Source organism: Glycine soja, chromosome 6, assembly GCF_004193775.1.
Source record: "Glycine soja cultivar W05 chromosome 6, ASM419377v2, whole genome shotgun sequence".
NCBI classification, from domain to species: domain Eukaryota; kingdom Viridiplantae; phylum Streptophyta; class Magnoliopsida; order Fabales; family Fabaceae; genus Glycine; species Glycine soja.
The window spans coordinates 12,299,103-12,323,391 of NC_041007.1; the positions used below are offsets into that span (position 1 = coordinate 12,299,103).

Below are 24,289 nucleotides of genomic sequence, written 5' to 3' on the forward strand. Positions count from 1 at the left end.
AATTAATTATGAATGACTTGTTAATATTTTTGTTATTAATTGTAATTGATAATATTATTTATATTTTGATGGTAAAGATTAAAAGAAAATTAAAATATAAAATATATGATTAAAAAGATCATTTTCAAACTATATGGATTAAAAGAGAATTAAAATGTAAATTATAAGAAATAAAAAGATTAACAATAACTAAAAGAAAATTAAAATATAAATTATATATACTACAAAAATTACTTTCAAACTGTAAGAACTATAAAAGATACAAATTATGAAATCATAAGTACCAAATGATTAATTAAACTATAATTTTAAAAGAAAAATGTACTAATTTATAGTATTAAAAAAATAATTACGCTTTTTATCCTTAATTTTTTACTTTTTAACAAACTTTGTCCTTAAAAAATTATTTAACGTTTTATCCGATAAATGATTTTCTGGACCATAAAATAAAAATACGCGTCAGCTGTTATATATAAGCACACTATGCTCTCGAGTTGTTGACAAATGTAATAGTACATGTTGGCGTTTTATTTTCAAATGTTTAGAGTGCATTATAAATTAAGACTTGGACAATGTTTGGTATAAGGGTTGGATTAGTACTCTTACTAATGTTTTTAAATAATATATTTATTTTCATATCGAAACACACGTACTAGCTATATAACAAATCAAGGAAAAATACTGGCTTATTTTCTTGAGGCAAAGAAAAAATAGTAGCTAAGAGTCTTTTTTTTAGTCAAATATAATTAATGCATTTTGCTTTTAAAATTATCAAGTTGGTGATGTCTTTTTAAAAAATTCCATTCACATGAAGTAAGTCGCACTTGATTAGTCGATATTTTTATTTATTTATTTCAATCACTTTACTTTACTAGCTGCCAGAGAAAATATTGTCGGTGTCTAACATTACCAGAAATTATTATAGACCGTGAGAAAACATTTGCACTAAAAAATGAAAGGAAGACAAATTCATAAATTGCAAAAACTTGTCGGATGGGAATAAATATTTTTTAAAAAAACACATTAGTTTAATAATTTCGAAAGCAAAATATACTAGTTTAGTAAAAAAAATATTTAATTGTACTTTTTATTTTTAACTTTATATTTCTTTTATAAATTTTGTTCTAATAATGATACATTTTACCTTTCACTTTTAAAAATCTTTTGAATTTTATTCATACGAAAATTTGACAAAATGGATGGATAACTCCGGATCAAACATTCAAAATGAGTCAACTCAGATCCAATCCTAACTGAATTTCATAGGCCCAATCCTATGTCAGACTATCAAGCCATCGGACCTATTCAATTTAATTTAAAAATTAATAAAAAAAGTTTAAAAAATTAATTCTATGTAAATAAAAATCCAAAGACAAAAAATTGTTTATTATACATTTTTTTATCTAACAAATATTAACAAAATCATTTAAATTATATTTTATGAATATTTAAATTAATAATATTACTTCAGGATTATCACTTATGGATACTTATTTTATGTTTAATGAATATGTTTTACTTATTTAAAAATATAAATTATAATTTAAAATTATAAATTATATTAATAAATTATTATATTTTATTTAATATTTATTATATATTACTAATTGGGCTAGGCCGGTTCGAGTTCATTATTCTAACCAACTATAAAATATCCGAGAGAAAGTGAAAAAAAATTGTCCCAAACATTCTTCTTTTCATATTTATGTTAAATTTCAATTGGTCCTAACATTTTTTTGTGATTTTTAACCGTCGCTAGATGAACTTATTTAAAGTAAATGTTTTTAACATAATGGCAGCTTTTTATGTGCCACTTTATTTTTATTTTATTTTTTGTTTTTCCTCTTTCAATGACCACCATCTTCGTTCTTCTTTTTAACTCATCAAGGATCAGATGAATCATATATTAGTACTCAAAACACATTCAAAATTTCAACATTTCTATCTTCATCTAGCTAACTATTATAAATGCGATGAATGCGTCATTACATTCAAAATTAACTACATTATATTGAATCCGGTTCCATTAGAAATCGAGATTTAGCAGTACCAGTAACACACAATCAATAAATTAACATTGTGGTATTATAACATTTCACATTCAAGGATCAAGACCTATACGAGTAAGAATCCATGTATCACACTTTAGAATCTAATTTCAACCAATGCAAACGAACGAGAAAGTCTTACGAATTTCAAACTCAGAGACAAAAACACCAAAAAAATATATATATAAAAAGGTATATAGGAAATTACATCTTGCATATTTCGACTTGGCACTCTTTGTGTTCGTATTCTTGCCTGATATTTTTTTCAGCTTTGACCAGCTACAGCTTCTCGATAGTGAATTCTTGTAGAAAGAAAAGTATGATTTCATTTGAGAGAAAGAACATAAAATGGTGAAGGAAGTTAAATGAAGACACCTCATCAGCAGAGACAAAAATTTAGTTGGCCTTTTCCTCAACTTCCTGGTGGATGAACCTCTCCATCTGCAGGCTTTGCTTCGAGACATTTGCGTCGTTCATCTGTGTCATTAATTATAGCGACGATTTTTACCTATCATTATGTTAAAAACACTCATTTTAAATACACATGTTTAGTGACTGTTAAAAACCGCAGGAAAGTATTATTATCGTTTGGAATTTAACGAAGACATCAGAGGAGGTGTAAAATTCACAAGATTTTAAAAAATGGGAGTAAATTGCGTCAAATATTTGTTAGAGGGCAAAATTAGTCCAAAAAAATGGACTGAAAAATGTAATCACTCGTTATTTGTAACTGTCATTGGCCTAATAAAATTTTAGGAATATGAATTTTTCTATTAAATAAATCATTTCTATCCATGTTAACGCACAAAGACATGCATCATTACGTGAACAACATAGGGTTACTATAAAGTGTAATTAAGTCTAGAAAGAAAGGAAAAAGAAAAGGCAAGAAAATTGTATCCTTTACCTACCTTTCAATTATGAAGGCCAGAATAACGGCTCCAGTATAAATAAAAGACAAGCACACAGGTATTCATCCCCTGTTAAAAGTAGCTCTGGACAACAGTCAACAAGGTCATCTCCGAATATATTGATTGTATTACAAAGATTGTCAACTAAAGCCAAGTATGGCTTTATTCAATCATATGACAATGGAAATATATGGATTATTGTACCTCCTTATTCCATTAATCAAGTGCATAGTCTAAAGTTGATTGCTCAATCCTTTCCCAAAATGAAAACGTGCATATTTATGCTTTAATGAACTTGCAGTTGGATTTGAAATCTCAGTGGTGTATCTATTCTGTAAGCACTCTAATTTTTAAATAAATCTTTATTATAGAATATCATCTTTTTGATTTTTCTACCTAAAGGAAATAGTTTAATATTGCAAATTTTCTCGGCAACCTTTTCAAAATGGTCTCTTTGAAAACACCTGCGAACTTTCAGGTATTCCGTTCAAATGAGTGAATGAATGTCGATAATTAAGAGAGTTCTCTTGTGGCGGTCCTGTGTTTACATTAAATTCTACAAATTTATATATTTTCAATTAATAAAAAAATTAAAATTAATTTGTTGAAATTTAGTTTACGTGACCTTGAATTGATAAAAAAAAATAGTATTATGTAGATACTGCTAATAGAAAAAAACTTAAATATGATACTTTATTTTTAATATTTAAATGTTTGAAATTAAAATGTAGTTTTGTTTTCTTATTCACACAATTCATTTTTTTATTACTTAAAACTTTGATTACTTAAAAAGAACATCGATTAATACATTAACATATCATTAAGTTTTGGTAAAAAAATCATATCATTAAGCTAATTAAACTTTTTCTCTTAAAAAAGTTAAATGTTTTTAATATTTATACTTGACCTCATATCATTTAAATTTCTAAGGCCTTTTTAACACCAATGTTAGAGGTGTTTAGAACTTCTTTCAATCTTTGAAGATACTAAAATCAATAATAAAATGTTCAATACTAATTAATTGTTTTTTTGGAGAAAAATAATAATTAGCTGTTGATGATACTAATAGTTGTAGAAATTCACAAAATATCATTGGGAACATATTCCTGAAATAAATCAAATAACTATTCATTATGTTGAATTTTTTGGGTACATATATAGTGTTAAGATGCTTGTTTATATTGAAAAGAAAATAAAATTACAAGTAAATTGAAAAAGGGGTGTAGTTGCATGATTCCTACCATGTAGTAGAGACAGAACGAGACGAGGTTGACAAGCTGGGCGTAGTTGTGGCCTTATCTCAAACTCCCTTTGGTCGCACTCTGACTCACCATAGCAAGCGCTTTCCACCTCCTTTGACATGCAATTAGCATGATGGCAAAATTTCTCGTCTTTAAAGACTCACTTTATTCCCTCTACGCATTTTTTCTTCGGAGTTTCCTTCCACTCCTTGTTCGTGTCAGAAGTGGAAGAACAAATTCAACTCCATGAGTTTTTTCTTTTTTCTATTTTAAAATTTTATGATTTTCAAAAAGCCATTTGATTTCGTGGTGGTGTTAATATGGTAGGAATGGAATGTATCGATTAGTTTCAAAAATATGATAAAATACATTACATGATACACAAACTCATGTCGCTTGTTTGTTTGTCTATCATATTTTTTTTCAGTTTGATTTGTTTATGTTCTCAAGTGATTAACTTTTTACTAGCTATGACAAAGTTTGAAAATTAATACAATGTTTTTTTTTCTTACCAGGATGTAAAAAAAAGTCAACAACCATCTAATGTATGCATTGGAGCATATAACTAGGAATAACATGAATATATATGCTCTTTTTCTTAGGTGATCTAGCACATATGTTTCTGCCTATTTTTGATAAATGAGTTTATTAAACCAGCATTATATGGGTTCTAAAACTGTAAAGTTATTGTACAATGCATTTATTGTTGGTATTTTGAATTTTCTCCATTAATATACTGATTATCATGTAAACTGGTTTTATACAAGGCAAAGTATTATCATGTTAATATGTTGATGATCATTAAGCCTCGTGCATTCTGAATCGGAGAAATATATGTTTGGCTGTTATGCATATGTTCAATTTGTCCAGGCTTCCAGCTGTCTGTGGTGAATTATTTTCAAAATCCACTTGTGAACAGTATTCAAATTGTTTTCTAATGGTCATTATCTAGGACAATGACAGAGCATGTGTGAGTGTTTTATATCTAAAGTTCTACAGAATTTCCTGATATGAAAATATCTGATGTCTGAACGAAACAAATAAAGAGGGCAGCAATTTGGGCACGTCCAGCTGAATGCCTCTTGTACACATTCACACATGACAACACCTAAGTTAACTGGAACCAGTTAAGCTGTTTCTGTATGGTGAAGATTTTCTACCCCTTAAATTAGGCATGCAGTGAAACTGCTATTTCCCTTTGTAGATAATGGATTCAAGCTCTAATTTAAAATAAAATCAGGGAAGGGTTGAGAGAAGGAAAGATATATTCTTTATCTTTTCCTGTTTTCTTTGACTATTTGGTGTGCTTAGTTAATATATGACATCTTTTATTGTTTCTGTTTACTAATACAAGGAATTTCAGATTCAATTGCTGTACTGGTATGGTTGATGAAGTTTTTTTGCAGAGTACTAAAATTATGAGCAAGCTTGCATTGATTGCTGAACAAATCTTTACTCTTGCATGTATTAGAGTGGATTGCTCCTACGATCAGATTGTATTGATTTTTCATTTCTCAAGCTTGAGGGATTTTTTTAACTATGAGATGCTATAAGATTTTTTAGTGATGTGTAATATCTATTGTATTCTTAAGAAATTCAGATGGAAATTTGTTTAGCTTATGTCTCCCCTGTGTTACTTTACTTCATGCAACTGTTATGGGGAAAACTTTGCTTGTTTGACATCAATATAGTTATTAATATAGTTGCTTTACTGATGATGGAAATGTGAATTTCAGAATCACATGAAATTTATTACACGTTAAAAGCTTGCAGATGCAAAGAAAGCTCTCAATAGTCTTCTTTACAATAATGGAGTCTCTAAATTTTCATTTGAGGTATGCTTTCTAAGATCTTGATTATGTTGAGAAACTTTGTTATTTTATGCTATTATCAATAATACCTTTTGTATTGTTTACTGGCCCCATGTTGGCTAAAATTTTTCTGGTTGAGGATTTGTGTGGGTAAAGTATGTGGATTAAAGAGAGATGAACTAAAAATGTGTGAACTAGTTAGTGGCTTTTGGAGTAAAACTTTTGCACTATTTAGATGGGACTTTCTCCATGAATTGGTCATGAACTCGAGATAAATAATTGCATGTTGACAAAAGGTGCTGGATGGGAAATCACCAAGAGTACGTGTGTGTAGCTTGATAACAGACTCCTTACATCCACTCTTACAATATCAATAACTTTATATGGAATGTGTTTTTTTATCAATTTAACTGTTGAATTATAATTATATGTTATCTTGATTGTTTGTGTCAAATTTTAATAAAATTGAACAATAATTAGAATATATAACGGTTCTCATTTTCTTGTGTTTCAAAAGTATATATTATGATAATTTTGATATTTATTTGTGAAATACTAAATAATTTCAAATTAATATAAGGTTTTGTAGATATGATCAATATAATATAAACCTTCAATCCAACACTGGATTTTGAGATAAGATTATCTAGTAAAAAAATATTGAATGATATAAGAATGGGTATAACTTGTAATTGTACTGCTGTAAACTGCCCCCACCTCTCTCTCTCTCCACACACATTAAAACTAAACTATCCAGAAAGATGACATATGTCAAAATTGTGACCTGTTTACCTTTCAAATTGCCTTTTGGTTATTTGTATGGATGATAGGTATTTTTGTGTTGATGATTTATGGTTTTTTGTATGTATAGTGTTGTCCATTGTGCTAGTTGCAATTAAAACTAACTAAAACCTACATGATGAGTATAGTCTGTCAATCAATTTCAATCTCATTTAGAAGTAGAGTAGGACTTGTCTCCCTGATATGCCATGAGCAATGGCTGCAGAATTACCCTCTCTCCCTCCAGCTAACAATCATAGAGATGTTATTAAATCACATTTATCTAAAAATGCTTCTCATTATTTTTCACTCATTTCTAAGATGTTTTTGCTTGTACTTGATACCTTACATTGTGTTCTATTTGTATGCATTGGAATTGCCAACTGTCAAACAATTGATGATGACAATGTTTTATACATCCTCCTAAGACAAGTATGGATACCAAGGTAGTTTTTCCAATAAAGGTCAACCAAAATCTGGTCAGCATTCTGGTGGAAAACCACAAACGAAAACTAAACGTGAGTTCTTTTTAGTTCACATTTATAGTTTGTTCCTTCATTTTTTTTCCCATCACTTCTTCGCCAACCCACCCTCAACATCACCAACATTTATAGTTTAAGATGAAAATGTCAACCCATATATCTTAGTCAAAGATTGTTTTCCTAATTTACCCCATTTTGAGTTATATTTGTAATATTTCAAACTTAAGGAAATATATGTATTTCATTCAATTATTTTTAATGGATGTTTATGAAGGAAAGTAGACTTTTCTAGCAATATATGTAGCTTTAAAGTACAGTCATTATAGTTAAAACATGTAGTGATTACAATTTATTATTTCTTCATTGCAGAAGAGGGCGAGCCCTGGTGCAGCGATAAAGTTGTGCCTTGGTGACTTGTTGGTCATGGGTTCGAATCCGGAAACAGCCTCTTTGCATATGCAAGGGTAAGGCTGCGTACAATATCCCTCCCCCATACCTTCGCATAGCGAAGAACCTCTGGGCAATGGGGTACGAAGTTTTTTTATTTCTTCATTGCAGACTAGTAAATAATCTGAGCATAGATTGAAGATGTTTTGTTATGCCATCTGGGAGTTCCTTGTGAATGTTTCTTTAAAATAACATTTGCTTACATTCGTAACCACTGATCTCCATTATATGTTCAGGAAAAATCAGATGAGAAACTTTCAACGAGGACTTTGATGGCCATCCTGAGCAAATATTCCAGGCAACATTTGGTAACAAATGGTATACATGGTCCTTCAACAATTGGAGCGGTTTTTCCTCTGAACATTCCACGTCTGGGTTTGAATGGAGGGAACATTCAAATAGAACAAACAAGTGGAAAAATGAAAGTGATATTGAGCATGATGATGATGATGACTCATGTGTAGGATCATGTTCTGATAGAACTGTTCTGGGTCTGCCTCCAACAGGTCCATTAAAGATTGAAGATGTTAAAAATGCGTAAGTGATTCAGCGTTTCTGTTCGGTGCAAGGCCTTTTACCAGACATAAAGACAATATATACATTATAAACTGCTGATATATGTTTATTTCCCTTGTAGTTTCCAGTTATCAGCTTTAAAATGGCATCCTGATAAGCATCAAGGCCCTTCCCAGGTAAGTTTGAAATATTCCTTTGACCAATTTGCATCTTAAATACATGTTAGAAACTTGGAATTGAAAGGGGCATTATGTATGACAATGGACGACTTCATATGTTAGGTTGACAGCTAACCCACCCTACTCAAAACTCAGTATTACCTACAAACTGTCTTCTTGAGTGTAGGTGTAAAGTATGCATGTATAATCCATCCTGAACTACCGTTTAAGTTGGCCCTTTTGATGAATATATTTTATGCACAAAAGTAGTTTCCAAGTATTGTGGAATTGGCATTATATACCATCTACGACTTTTATGAACAATGAATAAATAGCCATCTGTGTCTGTCTGGTGGCTTTTATGGTGCACCCTCTTTTAAAGGGTGCATTACTGGTCCTACTGAATACTAATATCTGCATTGATTAAAACGAATTTTGCATCAATGGTTAACATTCACTAATCATTACCTATAATTCGTTTAAAAGGTTATTTTTAAATTTTGATATTGATAAAAAGTCTCCCTAAAAAATGGAAATTGTTTACCAGCCCTTCAAAAAAGAAGGAAAATAAATGGGAACTAACAAATGTCTTTGATGGTTTTTTGAGCAAATAGGTACTGTGCATCTCTGTTTAGACTGGTATATGTGCATTCTATTGCTTCAATCCAGCACAAAACTTGAAAATGGAGTAGTTCATTTTTACTGGTTTTCTATCAATTGTAGGCAGCTCTGATAGTCAATGTTTGCAAAGGGACAAATATAGGTTAGACTCTGAATTGTAAAAAATTATATCAGGTGTTTTGAATGTACATAACAAAAAGCCACCTTTCATTCTTCATATTTTTGTTATTGTTTGTGTGCTATCTGGTCTCATGTTTGCGCTTTACCTTTATGTGATGGCAGGCAATGGCTGAAGAAAAATTCAAACTGTGTGTAAATGCTTACAAAACATTATGCAATGCTCTCTCCCCATCTTAGGTGGCTTGTTACAGCTACAAGTCAGTAAAGTTAACCATCACAATTGATCAATGTTGTACGATTAAATTTATTTATTTTTGGTTGGCATTTAATTCACAATAAGGTCAAGTTTTCAATTTTGAATGTTACATAAGTGCACACACACTCTTACTGGTAGAGAAGTTATTTTTTTTACGCAAATATAATTTTCCGCCTATGGGGTGCTCCCTTTGAGTTATATCTTGTGATGTGATGACTGATGATAATTAGACATTTTTAAAAGACTAATTACTACAAAGCAAATTAGTCATTTCATGCGGATTTGTTAACAAAAGCAGGATGGAATGCAATGGAACAATTATGTTTATAATAATTCCATGTCTATTTTTGTTTTATTTTTAAAAACTTAATTAGAATATTGATAGTATAAAGGTTTGTTACACTCATTTAGTAGTGCAAAAGGTTTTTTTTTAATTATTGATTTTTCATAAAATTATTTTAAAAATATATTTAGAGTAATTTTTAATTGATTGATGATATAAGATTAAAAAACTCTAGTGTATTAAAAGTAAATTCTATTTTTAATGTATTAAATATAGAACAATATTTATACATTAAGTGTCAACAGATTGACTAAGCGTTGTCATAAATGTAGTATCGATATGGAAGTTGAAGTGATTCATGGCTCTAAAAAAAAAAAAAAAAATAATAATAATAATAATAAAAGTGGTTTCTTTTACACCACTTAACAAGTATTCAATTTGAGAAAGAAGAATCAGCAAAAAGAAAAGAAAGATTGCCTCATCCAATGCTCGTTTTGTTGCGCACTAGTTTGGCAAAAGACAAGCACACAAAAGATATATTTTTTTTATGATATTTCAATTTAAGAAAAGAAAGATCACAAGATGCTCTTGAGAAAGTGTTTGGGGAAACCAGTGGGCTGTGGGGTTAGTCCCTTTTTGCCATCTTCAGTGTGTGGATTTATGTACTCCACACAGATCAGTGCAATGCGGCAAGAATCTCTCCCATAGAAGCTGATTCAATGTCTTCTTATCACTTTCAAAGATGCATTATTTTCAAACACTTGATAGAGAATAGAATATACTCATAGCCATAGGTTGCAATAAAGCATACACTCTATTTAGCCATTTATGGATCTACCCGTTTCTTGAAGAATGACTCTGTTAAGGCTAAAAATAAATAAATAAATTCGCAGAACGAATGATAAGAGATTGGATTTTGATTTCAGAACTAACACTAGAATTCAGTAGAGTGGAAAAAAACAGAAAGAAAGTGAAATGAGATGAAAGTTTTGAATTAAAATAGAGTATATAAAAGTGTGAGTCTCATCTCATTTTGCATGAAATTACAAATCAAAAGCAAAGAAGAACGACAGAGGAAGAGATCATAAAAGCGTAGATCAAGATCAAGAAGCTAAAATGCAGAGCCCAATTCCTCTTAAACTTTCCAAAGTAGCTCTCAGGGGGTTCCTGGTAGTGAATCTCGAACTCCTCGTCAGCAACCACCGAGTCGTAGTCGGCGCCGTTGGTGGCGGCGCCGGCGAGTCTGGTCTTGATCTCCCTGAGCTTCTCGGTGGCCAAACCAAGAGTAAGCTTGTGGCAGCGGCGCTGGTACTTGAAGGCGTTGATGCACCTTAGGGTTTGGGCGACGGAGACGTAGAAGATGAGGTGGGCCATGGAGAGGAGAGTGATGGGGATCCAGCAGTGGCGGCATTGGAGGCGAGGGGACTGGGCCTGGGCCAGGAAGACGAGGCCCAAGAAGATGAAGAATATCTGGAAGAGCTTGTGAAGCTCCTTCTTCTGGAGGTCGATGGCGCGCTTCTTCTCCAGGGTTTTCTCGAAGTGGAGCTGGATTATGGTGTTCAGGGCCTGGAAGGCTGTTTCTTTCGAGTGGTGGTTGTGGCTGGTGCTGGTTTCGTAGTCTGCCATGGATGGAACCACGCCAAGCCCAAGCCAGCTCTTTTGTTCCCGACAAGAACGTTGGGACATCGGTTCGCCCAATCCAAATATACTACTCCTCCTACTCATGAGGACCACCTCAGACTCATATTTTTACATTTTATTTCAATTCAATTTTTTTTTTATTTCATTTTTTCACTCTACCCAATCATTTCTTAGTAACTTAACCACTTAGGTTGGTAATTTTTTAACAATCATATATAAATATTTATTCCTATTTATTTTAAACATCTTATTAACATTTATTAGCACTTATTTTAAATATTTCATCAATATTTTTTATTCTTTTTATTTATCTTTTTCTTCCTATCTCATTATAAATCCGATTCATAAAATATACTATACTAATACATTAAAACTAGATGATGGTCTACAATATATTATATCACAAAACTCTTATTTGTTTTCCCGTTTACTTAGAATTAAGAGAAATTAAAGAAGAATCATAAAATCACTAATTGTCATCATTGTTTCTTTTTACTTATTGGTTATTTGTCAGCATCCTTTCACTATTCCACTTTTGGTGATTGATTACAATTGATCCAAGTATTTATCCCATCCTTAGTAATCTAGCATGTCCTAGATTTTAAGGATATGAGAACATTTCTTGATATAATAATGCATGCTTGTATTATTTAGTTTTTGCACAAAGATTTCACATTAAGATTAAAAAGATACTTACTATTGTTAATAATTAAATTATTTTAATAAAAATTTCATTAAAGATAATCAACTAAGTTTTTTAATAAATATTAATTATCAATAAAATTAATAAATATTTTACATCAATAAAATGTTAAACCTCTGCCCAAAAAGGAAAAAAAAAAAATAAAGACTTGCAGGGATGTTACAACCTACAAGTGTGATGAGGATCTCATGTTGTGTTTAGAATTGTGACACGAAATGCTCCATATAAGTTGGCTGGATAAGTAAGCCCTTTACAAGACATAGGTTTTATGTGAATAAACTTCTCAATACGTATTTATAGAGAAAAAAAATTAAAGTAAATTAAATTAAGTTTATTCAATAAGTTAAATTTTGATTTTATAAATCTTAAACGAGAAACTTTAAATAAAATTGAAGTACATAAATTTATTTTAGTTTATGAAATAAATCTAATTTATTGTCTTTTTTATAAGTATTTACAACACAGGTCTAACTATTAAAAAACAGAAGTATAAGGGATGTTTGTTTCATGCACAATTTTTTTATTCTTTAAATTATGGTTCCTAGGAATAAAATATGAGAATATTCTTAGATATATTATAACAAATGTGTTTGATTAACTATTAAAAATAAAAATGGTTTGAGAATATTTTTATATGTCCATGAATAATTAAAACATGTGTTTGTTTGACATTTTTTTCTAAGAATAAATTTAATAATTATTAAAATATTATTATTATTATTTTATTTTTTACAAAGAGATATCCTTATCGTTAAAGTCTGTTAAAAAAAAACATGTGTCCAAAATAGGTACAAATGTAACAAGGAAAACCCTTAAAAAGTAGTGGGAAAAAATATAACTGCAACTCATCATGGCCCTTTAAAACTGCAACCTTGCCCCTGCCACCTAAGTACATGTATATTTATTGCAAATCAAATTGTCAAACAAAAAGACACAAGTAAGAGAATAGTAAATTTAGAGTTACAATGTTAATATTATAAAAATTTAGAGTACCTTTTTAAAAATTATTATGAATAACACACATGAAATTGGGGATAAATGAAATTGACACAAGAACAAAATATGTGAAAATGATAAAAATTATAACACCTACTTCAAGAGAGCATTGAGGTGGTAGTTGGATAGTGGATAATAAAAAAAATATGTGTGTACTTTTACACAAAGAAAGATATCCCATCAAAATAAATATTCCATACTCCTTCCATCATAATTAAATATTAGTAAAAAATTATTGTTTACCCAAATATAAAACATATCTGATATTAATCATTTTTTTATTACTTTAGCTATGTTTGATGAAAAGTTAATTAGAAGCTCAAAATTAAAAAATTAACTTATTAAATTAAAAGTATTTGATAGAATTAATTATTGAAATAATTGAAAAATATAAAATTATAAAAAAATGATATCGTGATTTATTTTAAAAAAAGGATAACAAGAAAAAAAATATATCAAAGATAAAAGTGTAAGAAAATATAAAAAAACCTAAAGTAATGTTTCAAAAAATACTAGAAATTATTAAAAAATTGTTTATCAAATAATGAATGAAATGAATTTTTTATCTAGTAAAAAAATTAAAAATTAACTAAAATACATTATTTGAACATAGCCTTTTTAACAAATGTGGAACGATTTCCATCCTTCCTGTATAGGCAGGATTAAAAAAATTACTTATGAAACTAACACCCCCTAAATTGAATAATCATTTCTCAAATTTTACTCCAGCTGCTGTGCTAGCCGGAGTCAACAAGATCATTACGTAGATCACAACTCATTATACCGAAGGCAAGGAAATTCAGTCAGCACTAGAGTATAGACTTGTGTGTAAATTCCCAAATATTCTCACGAAAATAGAGGCCATTCTACGTTAATTGGAGACGTTTAATTCATTACTTGATCTTCCTATTACTTTGCCAAAGCCAATAATCTTTACCCAAAAAAGCTAGGAATTAAGCACAACTTTGGTAAGAAGTAAGATACATATCCATCTAACATGATTGCCAATAGCTTTGCCCGCGCGTGATGTAATAATCCATTTCGCTACTTTAAACAAAAATAGAAATATCATTTTACATGCTTCATACAGTCTATTTTACAAATTGAAAAGATACAAAAGGAAGAAAAGATAAGAAGAGAAAGAGAAAAAGTGTGAGATAAGATAAATGAATTGATAAAGAAGATTACAAAATAAATTTATTGTAAAAATATTATTATAACTCAAAACAAACATGCACTTTCATTATCATTGCAGTTCACTGTTCGCCACTATGCTATCCTTTATTGTCACAAGCATACAAATCCAACCATTTCCCACCTGATCACACATGGGTTTACAAACTTCTAGGGAAAAATTTAAAATATCAAATTAAAATAACACGCCCAGTGACTTTGTTTTTTACAGAGGGGCAAATCTCTCTCTCTCTCTCTTTCTCTGTGCGCGTGTTCCTTGTATCATCTACCATGTTCGCTAAAGAAAAAAAAAACGATTAAGAATTGAAAATTGGAAGATACAGTGTACTGTAATACATACAAAAACAACACCCTTGAGATTGATTTGTATTTACTACTTACCTAAACCCAGCAACAAAATAAAATATTGAAATCTACTCTTGCTGTTGTTGATGACTCCGACCCATCATAAGATTCATAACCCCCTCCAATCCAACAAGTTTGATAAATGATTGTAAAGTCAAAGGAACCCCCACGTTGCTTGTCATCAGAGAAGATGTTCAATTTTAGCATATTAAAGAAAGAATCTCTTGAAACGAAGCTTTTTAACTCATAATTGCAATGGAAGAAGGACTATTATTATTATTATTATTATCAACCATCTGATTCTGATACCCACTTTGATCCTGATTCTGATCCTGATCTCTCTCAGCATCTTCAGATGATGACTGAGTCTGAGTCTGCATCTCTTGCTGCTGTTCCTGACTTTGACTTTCCATGATATGCATTAACAGCTCCTCAGGCTTCAACTCGTTCCCATGATCCACCACCTTCTTAGGCTTCTTACTGTACAAAGCCTCAAGGTGGTGATAATAAGGACACGTCTTGGAATCCTGAGGTTTCCTCTTGTTCTTCTCCTTTATCCTCTTGAAGTACTTGTTTATGTTCTCCCATTTCTCTTTACACCTCTTTGCACTTCGATCATAACCAATGCTCTTCATAGCCAAAGATATCTCCTCCCAAAGAGGCCCTTTAGACCCATTATTACTATTATTATTATTCCCTTGTGCCTGCACATCAAACTCAGTCCTTAACCTTATCAAAGCCTCCACTTCATCCTTCGGCCACCGCGAACTACTCATGTGCACAAAATTCCCAACACTAACACCATTATTTCCACATTCTTGTTTATCCATATCAGTGACAACCGTGACATCACCACCTCTATTAGCATTAGCACCATTTTGATGCTTGTTTTTCTGTTTGTCGTTCTGAACCTGAATTTTCTCGAGCAACTGCACCGTGCCTTCTGCTTCTGCGAACTTTTTAAGAAAAGCAAGAACAGCTTCATCTTTGGCGGCAGCAATTGATCTTTCATGAGCGAGAAGCTCGCGTTCTTTCTTGATCCTCTCGAGCTCCTCCTTCTTCCACGCTTCCTCCCTCGCCATTCGATCTTTTTCACACTTATCCAACACTTCCATGAACTTTCTCTGCAGCGTCTCTTGCTTCTCTATCACTTCCCTCATCAGCCCCTCCAGAAACCGCGTCAGCTTTCTCTTCATCTTCCCCGAAGACGACGTCGTCGAACTCGAATGCTCGTGCGCCGCCGCAGCTATAACGGAACACGGAACCGCGTTGAGGATAACATCATCATCATCAACGTTGTTGTTGTTGTCGGTTGTTGTTGTCGGAGGAGGAAGTGAGTGGTTTCCGTCTAAGGCTTCCAACTGCTCGAAAAATCGATAAGTTTTTGCACCGTTTGATTTTCCAAAACGACCTTCTTTGGTTCTCCTATGGTACTTGTAAACGTTCTCGAATTTCTCCTTGCACTTCTTAGCACTTCTATTATATCCTAGCTCTGCTAACTTCCTGAATTTATAATTAATTCATTCAGTTCAATCACTACTATATTATTACACCAAAAAATGAAAGACTATATATATACAATACATTTATGAATTAAGTGTAACATTAGTATTACTAATTAAGGAATGATAGAAGGGGTTTCAGTTGAAAAGAGGGGAAAACAAAAGAAGGAAACTGACCTTGAGACTTGTTCCCAGAGAGGGGCTTTGGGGTTTGCGTCTTTGAAAGCAACGTCCATTTCAGACCTTATCTTGAGCAAAGCCATTGTCTCCTCTCTCGGCCACCGGTTCGCGGCGGAATTCCGGTCACCGTCTTCGCTGTGCTCCGCTTTCGACCCGTCGGATACCGCCGCGGAACCGCCGTCCGCGTTCTCCGTCGCGGTTTCCGGTAAAGTTGAGATTTCCAGCATCGGTTACAACGAAATTACAGCCACGAAACTCTCAAAGGGTAAGGTCAAAAGAGAGAAAAAAAAAAAGAAAAAAAAACAGCCTCGGGTGAAATTTGGGGGAAAAAAGGAAAAGGGTAATTTCAATTTCAATAACTGGAGTTGTGTGTTTTGGTATGAGGAGAGTTGGTATTGTTTGTGCTATTTCAGTTTGAAATTTGAAGGGCTACTACTACTTCTACCATACCATTATTTACAAGTTTAAAACAAGGGGGAGAGAGAGAGCATCTTGAAATTTGAAAGGTGAATAATAATAATAAGGGGGGGATTATAATATATATTTTAAACTTGATTTAAAAAAAATTGAGATTTAAAAAAGAAGTGAAATGGAGGAGAGGGAGAAGATCAGATAGATTCCATCCAGCTAGGCCTATCAACAGGGCGTGGTGCCATTGGGTGATGGGTCATTACAATATTTTCCCACTCAATGCCATGTTTGTTTGACCTTTGGCAATTTGCACGCAGGGAGCCAACTTAAAATTTGACAGCTACGGTCAATATTTGTGGGCTTTCTTTATCCTTCTTGCTGGGTGTGAAAGGGGTAAAATGGGGAAAGTGGACACTTGGGGCCGAAGCAAAAGTCAGTTTCTTTCTTATTTTTTTATTATTGTGTGGTAATGGAGTTGGGTTCGTAAGGGGAAGGCCCACAGAGCCCACATTCTTGTTCTGTACGTTTCTGCCTCACCGCTGGCTTTGCCCCACGCCACACACAAATCACAATTACGTGTGCCATAAACTCGCGAGCGACGACCGCATTTTTTCTTGTCGGTGAAAAACAAAAATATCCATCCCGCCCCCTTTCTTTTCTTTTTTTCTACGAGACTATCTCTCAGTCAAAAGGAAATAATTAATCTTTTAACGTCTTAAATTTTATTTTTGAGTGAATCTCTTTCAATAAATATTATTTCATATGACAGGAGTCAAAAATAAACTCATTATCATTTGCTTAAAAAATAATGTTATCTACACGCATCACTCTTTCAATTTGTTGGATAGGATAATATAATTGACAAAAAAATAATAAATAATAATCCTCTCAAGTTTCAATTTCAAATCCCTTGTTGTGAAATTATCTGAGTTTATGTGAGAGTGATTATATAAAAGTTTGAGTTCGTTAAATAACGAATTAGGAACCGATACAGTAATGGGAATGGTCCAATGGACAACTAATTATGTTTATTTATAGCTATTAGCTAAAGCGGCGACACCCAGTCTAATCAAACCTGATGTTTTGCATTTTTTTTCTATTTTAATTATCTTCTTTTTCTTTTTTACTACTACAACATTGAATACTGACATTGATAGAGATATAAAAAAAATTAAAAGGAGTCAAAACAAACCTAGAATGAGTGATTAGGAGTTGAAATCGAATAAATTACTGTGGAAATGAAGCTTTTGGTTTTGTTATTGCCATAAGGTCAGGAATTTACTACCAAGTTGAGATACTTGAGATGCGATTTGGAAACTGGGACTATCCTTATCAGTGACTATCATTGAAATTTGAGAATTGAGATAGTCTAACTTATCGGTGTGGTGTTCTTTTTTTTAACTTAACCCGTTCTTATTTGGTTGGTTGAGTAACTTTGGGATTTCATTTTGAAAATGCTATCCATGATTACAGTAGAAAACGACAGCATTCTTCCCTAATTTGAGTTACGTAAACCGTTTCAACACTCCTCACGCGACCTCGCCATTTTCTTAATCTCTTTTTCCCATTTTATCTTTATCACCTCTTTTTTCATCCCCCTCTCTTTACAAGCATTTAGCTGGACATGAGACCCATGAACAACAAAACAATGTACCAATAAGCTATCCGATAAGAGAATATATTAACTAAAATTTTAATCATGATACTTACACATACATGATCTCATGTTTATACGTATTTCTGATCTTTGAATTCTAATTTAAGTAGTTAAATTTTTTGCATACAATAATTTTATTTTATTTTTTATTTTTAAAAACTAAATAAAACAAATTTATTGGATATGCATTCTTTATTTGACTAGTAATAATAAACTTAAATATGTTTTTGTTCTTCAAAGGCTACTTTTGTTTTTTTGTTTTGTTCCCCGTATTTAAATTATTATTTTTAGTTCTTTAATTTTTAAAAAATCTCTTTTTAGTTCTTCTTATCAATTTTTTACGGTTTAGACATATAGTTTGAGATGATTATTTATCACAAAAGAAAAAAATATATTTTTTAAAATTGAAGGACTAAAAAATAAATTTAAAATTAGAGGACTAAAATAAAAACTTACCTAAAGAGACTAAAAATATACTTAAACTTAATATAACTAAAACTATTTAGGAATAACAATACGAAGAAATAAAAGAAAGTGGGTGAGATATATGCACTACAAAGAAAAATACAAATTAATGACGAACACTTAGGAATAGTTTTGAGACTAACACAATATAGCATCAACTGACACTACGTAGGCATTAATTGATTTTCATTGATGTTTTATTTTATAATTTTTTGCTTGTGTCAGCCATACTCCACATTAAATGATAATTTTGAAGAAATATGTTATTATAAGTGTCAACTAGGCTAACATTAATATTACTTTTTGAAAAAAAAAAAACTGACTAGTTGGGGACAATAATTTTTATTTTATGTCCGAAAACGAAATCCCAAATTTCTTCCATGTCCTTCCCTTTTTTCACCCTTCTTTCAATATCTCAAACCCCGCCACCTTTAAACCCTAACATCGAGTAGAGTTATGCGACAAGCTTGCTGGAGCAATGGTTGAAAATAGAGAGCAACAACCTGATCATTTAGGAAGTTTAAAAGTGTATATTGACGCCTTGAGTAAAATGATTAGGATGTGTCTTGATGGAAGATAGGAATGTAGTAATTTGTGCTTCTAGACAACCAATACCACAAAAAGAAAGTTATCCTATCCATGACTTTGAGCTAGCAGTTGCGGACATTCACCGTAAGTTGTGGAGATATCATTTATATGGTGTTAAGTTTGAAGTTTATAGTGACCATAAGAGCCTAAAATACCTTCTTGATAAGAGAAATCTTAACATAAGATAGAGGATGGGATCGAGTTCCTGAAAAACTATAACTTTAAGTTGAAGTACTATCCAAGCAAAAAGTGCTTGTAGTGGCAAATGGCTTGAGTAGAAAATCTCTATGTGTCTTCCATGATGTTGGATGAGATGCAACTTACAAAGGATTTTATGAATCTCATTCTAGATATATCCTTGCATGACCATGGTATAGAATTGCATAAAATTTAGATTTCATGTGACTTAAGAGCATATTAAGAAGGCCCATGGTGTAGACTTTTGGATTGCAAGTCAAAATATTGCTAAAAAATAGGTTTTTTACATCGCTTATTAAAGACTTTCAACATTAGTTATTAACTTATATTGAAACTACTGACGTTAAAATATCAGCATTAATATCGGTTGTTTAAAAACTAATGTTGTTTTATGAAAAAATAACATCAGTTTTTTTGAAAACCGATGTTTTTCACTGATAACATTGATTTTTTAAAAAAAATCGATGTTTTTTGAATTTTTTTTAAATATCATATCTGTTTTTTTAATTATCAACCTATAATTACTCATATGACTACTTATCATTTAAAGTTGTATAAAAACTCATAAAATAAGCTAAATTTATAAATAAAATATACTATCAAGACTTATAAACAAAAATTTACATAAATTAATATATCACGAAGAGTTATAAACAAGATATACCATGCATCAAGAGTACTTATAAACAAAACTTTCTCACAGATGTGTTCAAGATGTTCCAATTCCCACAAAATATATACCACCAAGACTTATAAACAAAAAGTTACATATCAATAATACTATAGTATAATGTACTTTAGTTACAAACAAATCCAAAATAAAACAAAGTTAGAAGTTACATCTGGGAACTTAAATTACTTGCAAATTTTGTGATTGTGCAAAAGTCTTCCATCCATTTCCAATTTTTGCAGTCTTCCTCCAATGATTATAAACAATCCTACACTCTGTAATCCCTTCCAAGTTCAAATGGATGAATCTTATATCTTTCATAAATGAGTAGATGATACTTGGCACATCCTGAAATTAACATTAAATTGATATTAGATATGTATATGATTTTAAAATTTGACAGACAGAGGAGTGCTTAATTATTCACTAAATTGATGCAAGTCATTTTGTACTGACTCAGCAAGACTTTAAAAGTAACTGAGTTATGAACTTAGTGGTACAAGAAATATCATTTAGGATAAGCTTTTGGTTCAGAACTACTTTTGAAGATCGTGAAAAAGAAAACACTCTATCCAAAATGGGTCATGGTCACTTGATGATTTCCAATGAGTCCATATAAATCTCTGAGTTCTATCCATACAACCAGTAGAGTTGGAGTCACCAAATCTTGGTTGTATGTAACAGAATGCATGTTGGCATTACTGTCTAATAGATGTCAAGTATATTCTAGTTCATTCTTTCATTTTACAGCAAAAATGACTTACAGACTTCACCATAAGACTACATTTAACAAGAAAACTAATATAAGGCTACATTTAACAAGGAAACTAATATAAGCAAATGTGTTATATCATGTCATGTTTATTTGAGAATAGACTTAAAATTTCTAACCTGGTCCATAATATGAATTGTGTTGAACATTTCCTCTTAGTTTTTTTGTTAATCTTCATCATTGTCTTAGCCATTTCCTTCTAGTTCTGTTGATCTTCATCCATTGTTTCTAAACTCCATTTACAATATTAAAATTACTATTAAAAATAAATATGCATGCCTACCTACTAGTAGTAAACCAACACATATGAGTTTGGTCAAGTACATGCCACAAAGTTGAAAGACACACTAGTGCATATACCCATTTTTGAAAAACAACAATGATATTCCTCTCATGAAACAATTGGAGGCCTAAGGCTATGGCAGAATTCTCACACCAATACAAAGTCCCATTAGCAAACATTTTCATGACCAAACATAGAAACAGAGAAACAACCAAACACAAAAATAAAACTAACCTTTCGTGATTGAGAACAATAACCAGACTGAGTAGAGTTGTGAGTGACAGTGAGAACGAGAGGGCGAGAATTATAGTGAGAGTGAGAGCAAGAACTAGAGCACAGAGCAAGAACGAGAGTCACAAAGCAAGAATGCAGTGGTGACACGGTGGGCACATCACACAGCGAGGAGTTAAGTCACAATGAGAGAGCAAGAACGCGATGGTGACACGATGCGCACGTTGCGCAACGAGGAGTTAAGTCACAGTGAGAGAGCGAGAGTAAGAGTCGTAAGGAAAAAGAGAATGAGAGTTGTGGCGTCACAGGGAGGAGGAGAACACGAGAACTGAAACGATAAAAAAGGGTTTGGGCGCCAGAACCCTTCTTTTATAAAAAAAATCCAACAACATCGATTTTTTTAAAAAACCGATGTTGCTTAAACAAAGACAACATCAAAGAAGGGGGTATCAACATTGGTTATTTAAAAAACTGATGCTGTTTAAGCACACATAACATCAATTTTTTAAAAACTGATGTTATCAGTGCTTATGCAACATCTATTTTTAAAAAACCGATGTTGATATTCCCCTCATAACATCGATTTTTAAAAAACCAATATTAATGATGACATCTTATTTACAAAAATGTCACGACATATTTTTTAACATCGATTTTTGTTGTAATTAATGTTAACATGACAATGTTAAACGTCAATTTTTTAGTAGTGAAAGAATCACTTTAATTTTTTCTAAAGCTAAATATGAGATCATTATTTTCAAAAAGGGTGTGTGTCCCTAGTAGTGGTAGGTTGAGGGGCCAAATCTTAGTAACAGTCTATAGAAGTAGATTTTTGATGCATCCTAAAACTACTATGATGTACCAAGATCTAAAAAGGGTGCTTTGGTGATCAAGCATGAAAAAAGATACAATTAAATTTGGATCCAAGTGTCTAATATGTCAACAAGTCCAAATGGAGCACCAAAATTTATCTCACTAGTTGTAATCCTTAGAGATCCCAAAGTGGAAATAGAAAAGTGTGTCCATTTGGATAGTTTGCCAACTCAAGTTAATTTATATAAAAGACAAGCTTTGTCTTAGATGTTAGCTATGTCTTGTGTGTTTTGCTTCTCCTGAGGTAGATAGCCATAACCTATTTCTATCTTACTTGGTGACAAACCAGATCTGGAATATAGTTTATGCATGACTTGGATATTAATGCTCATTATGTTCAATTCAGCTTGATCTTAAGAAGGAAAAAAAGTGTTATACTTGTCATATTATTTGGCATAGTGTGGAATTGTTTACTTGGATTATGCATAACAATATTGTATTTTTGGGTGTTCCTTTTGAATTCAATAGTACTCTAGATTTAATAAAGGTTAGATCACGGACATAGTTTAAGGCCAATATGGGCAATGTTCAATGCTCCTTTTTGATTGGTGTGTTGATTTTGTAGCCAATTAAGAAGGTATTCATAGTCTTGGGATCAAGCTCCCTGAGTTATGGATTGTAAGGTCTCACCTCTCCTTTACAACCTCAAACATTAAAGTGTCTTAAACACGATTTGTTTTCAGTCAATAACTCAGGGAGTTTTAAGCATGAATTTGCTAGGGTACCTGATTAAGAATGTACGCCATAGTCCTTGAAGCACCCTTCTAAAGAAAATCTAGAAACAAATAATGCTTAAGATAATTCTCATTATGTATAAAAGCATGTGGATCCTTCTCTCTATAACTCCGTTTTGCTTAAAACACAATGCATAATGATGTATCCATTTTCAATTCAACATTTTCCCAAAAATACTAGGTAAAGAGTGTTGGAACCAAAGATGTATGAAACATCTAATTCTTAAAAATATTTTGATGAAAAAAAGACTATTAAAATCTGTGAATTGATAACAATGTGTTACGTGCGCAACACATATATGTTTTATTTATGAAAACACCCACAATTGCCTTCAATATAAGTTTCTCTTGATATTAATGTACATGAGAAAATTGATTTGTAACAAAAGAAACATTCAAAATGAGTTTTTGAACCAAGTGTCCAATCTATTTTTGAACTAAGTGTCCAATACACATTTTTTTCCCTCAAGGGTCCAAAGTTATGTGCTCTCAACACATGAACACAAAGTTGTCTCACCAAATAAAGCATCATGGACCCAAAGTTGAATTCACGTGCACTTTCTTAATCCTTTCTATTACATATGAAGACTAATATTTGTTTTTAGTTATCATACGTAATAGAAAAAAGAGAAGAGAGAGATAATATTAAAAATGTCTAATTAAAAGAGTGAGAAAAACGAAAGTTTTACTTTAAAAAATTGTATTCTAATTTTATATTTTTAAAATATATTGAAGGGGGACTTTATAAGAAAAACTTAACCTTTCTTTTCGTATATTTTTTTATTTGCTTTAATTTAAAAACTCTAAAACTTTAGTTACTTTATACTGTTTTCCTCTTCCACTTCTTTTTATTTCGTTTCTTCTTCTTCTTTTTTTAACTTTAATACAAATAAAACATTATAATGTGTTCGAGAGTTTAGTTTTAAAGAACAGTGGAAATGATAAATATTTTTTTTATTAAGAAAGGTATATAGTTTTTTTATAAAAATATACAAAAGATTAATATATTAAATTTATGTTAATCTTTATCGTGTCTTTATTTAAAAAATATCAAATTATATAATATTTATTAGAAATAAAAAATATCCTTTTTCCCTTTTCTTCTAAACTTAACTTCCAAATATACCCTTAAAAATGATATGTTCTTTTTATTTTACTAAACATTCAAAATC

General features: G+C 31.3%; 2 protein-coding genes and 1 pseudogene across 3 annotated transcripts; 1 reads left to right on the forward strand and 2 right to left on the reverse strand.

The window, feature by feature from the left end:
* Nucleotides 1-6,686: 6,686 nt before the first annotated feature.
* LOC114414338 lies at nt 6,687-9,568 on the forward strand (annotated as a pseudogene).
* A 1,005-nt stretch (nt 9,569-10,573) lies between these two features.
* On the reverse strand, nt 10,574-11,392 carry LOC114415751. The gene has a single exon (XM_028380589.1). It carries the CDS (start codon nt 11,358-11,360, stop codon nt 10,725-10,727), a length of 636 nt encoding a protein of 211 aa, XP_028236390.1. The 5' UTR covers nt 11,361-11,392; the 3' UTR covers nt 10,574-10,724.
* A 2,818-nt stretch (nt 11,393-14,210) lies between these two features.
* Nucleotides 14,211-16,853, reverse strand: LOC114415752 (trihelix transcription factor GT-2-like). 2 transcript variants are annotated; one of them, XR_003667408.1, is made up of 3 exons: nt 16,233-16,853; nt 14,590-16,056; nt 14,211-14,485 (listed from the first exon to the last, which is right to left on the reverse strand). XR_003667408.1 is itself a non-coding variant. In XM_028380590.1 (2 exons), exons 1-2 carry the CDS (start codon nt 16,460-16,462, stop codon nt 14,793-14,795), a joined length of 1,494 nt encoding a protein of 497 aa, XP_028236391.1. In that variant the 5' UTR covers nt 16,463-16,853; the 3' UTR covers nt 14,229-14,792. The 2 variants fall into 2 exon arrangements, 1 of the variants encoding a protein (XP_028236391.1); XM_028380590.1 differs by having other exon boundaries at nt 14,229-16,056.
* Nucleotides 16,854-24,289: the final 7,436 nt, after the last annotated feature.

What these genes read in the sequence shown, in the direction of transcription:
- LOC114415752 (XM_028380590.1), bottom strand. Translation starts at nt 16,462, where the DNA reads ATGCTGGAAATCTCAACTTTACCGGAAACCGCGACGGAGAACGCGGAC. An exon ending in CTCTGGGAACAAGTCTCAAG is followed by an intron (nt 16,057 to 16,232) that starts GTCAGTTTCCTT and finishes TTATAAATTCAG; the next exon opens with GAAGTTAGCAGAGCTAGGAT.
- LOC114415751 (XM_028380589.1), bottom strand. Translation starts at nt 11,360, where the DNA reads ATGTCCCAACGTTCTTGTCGGGAACAAAAGAGCTGGCTTGGGCTTGGC.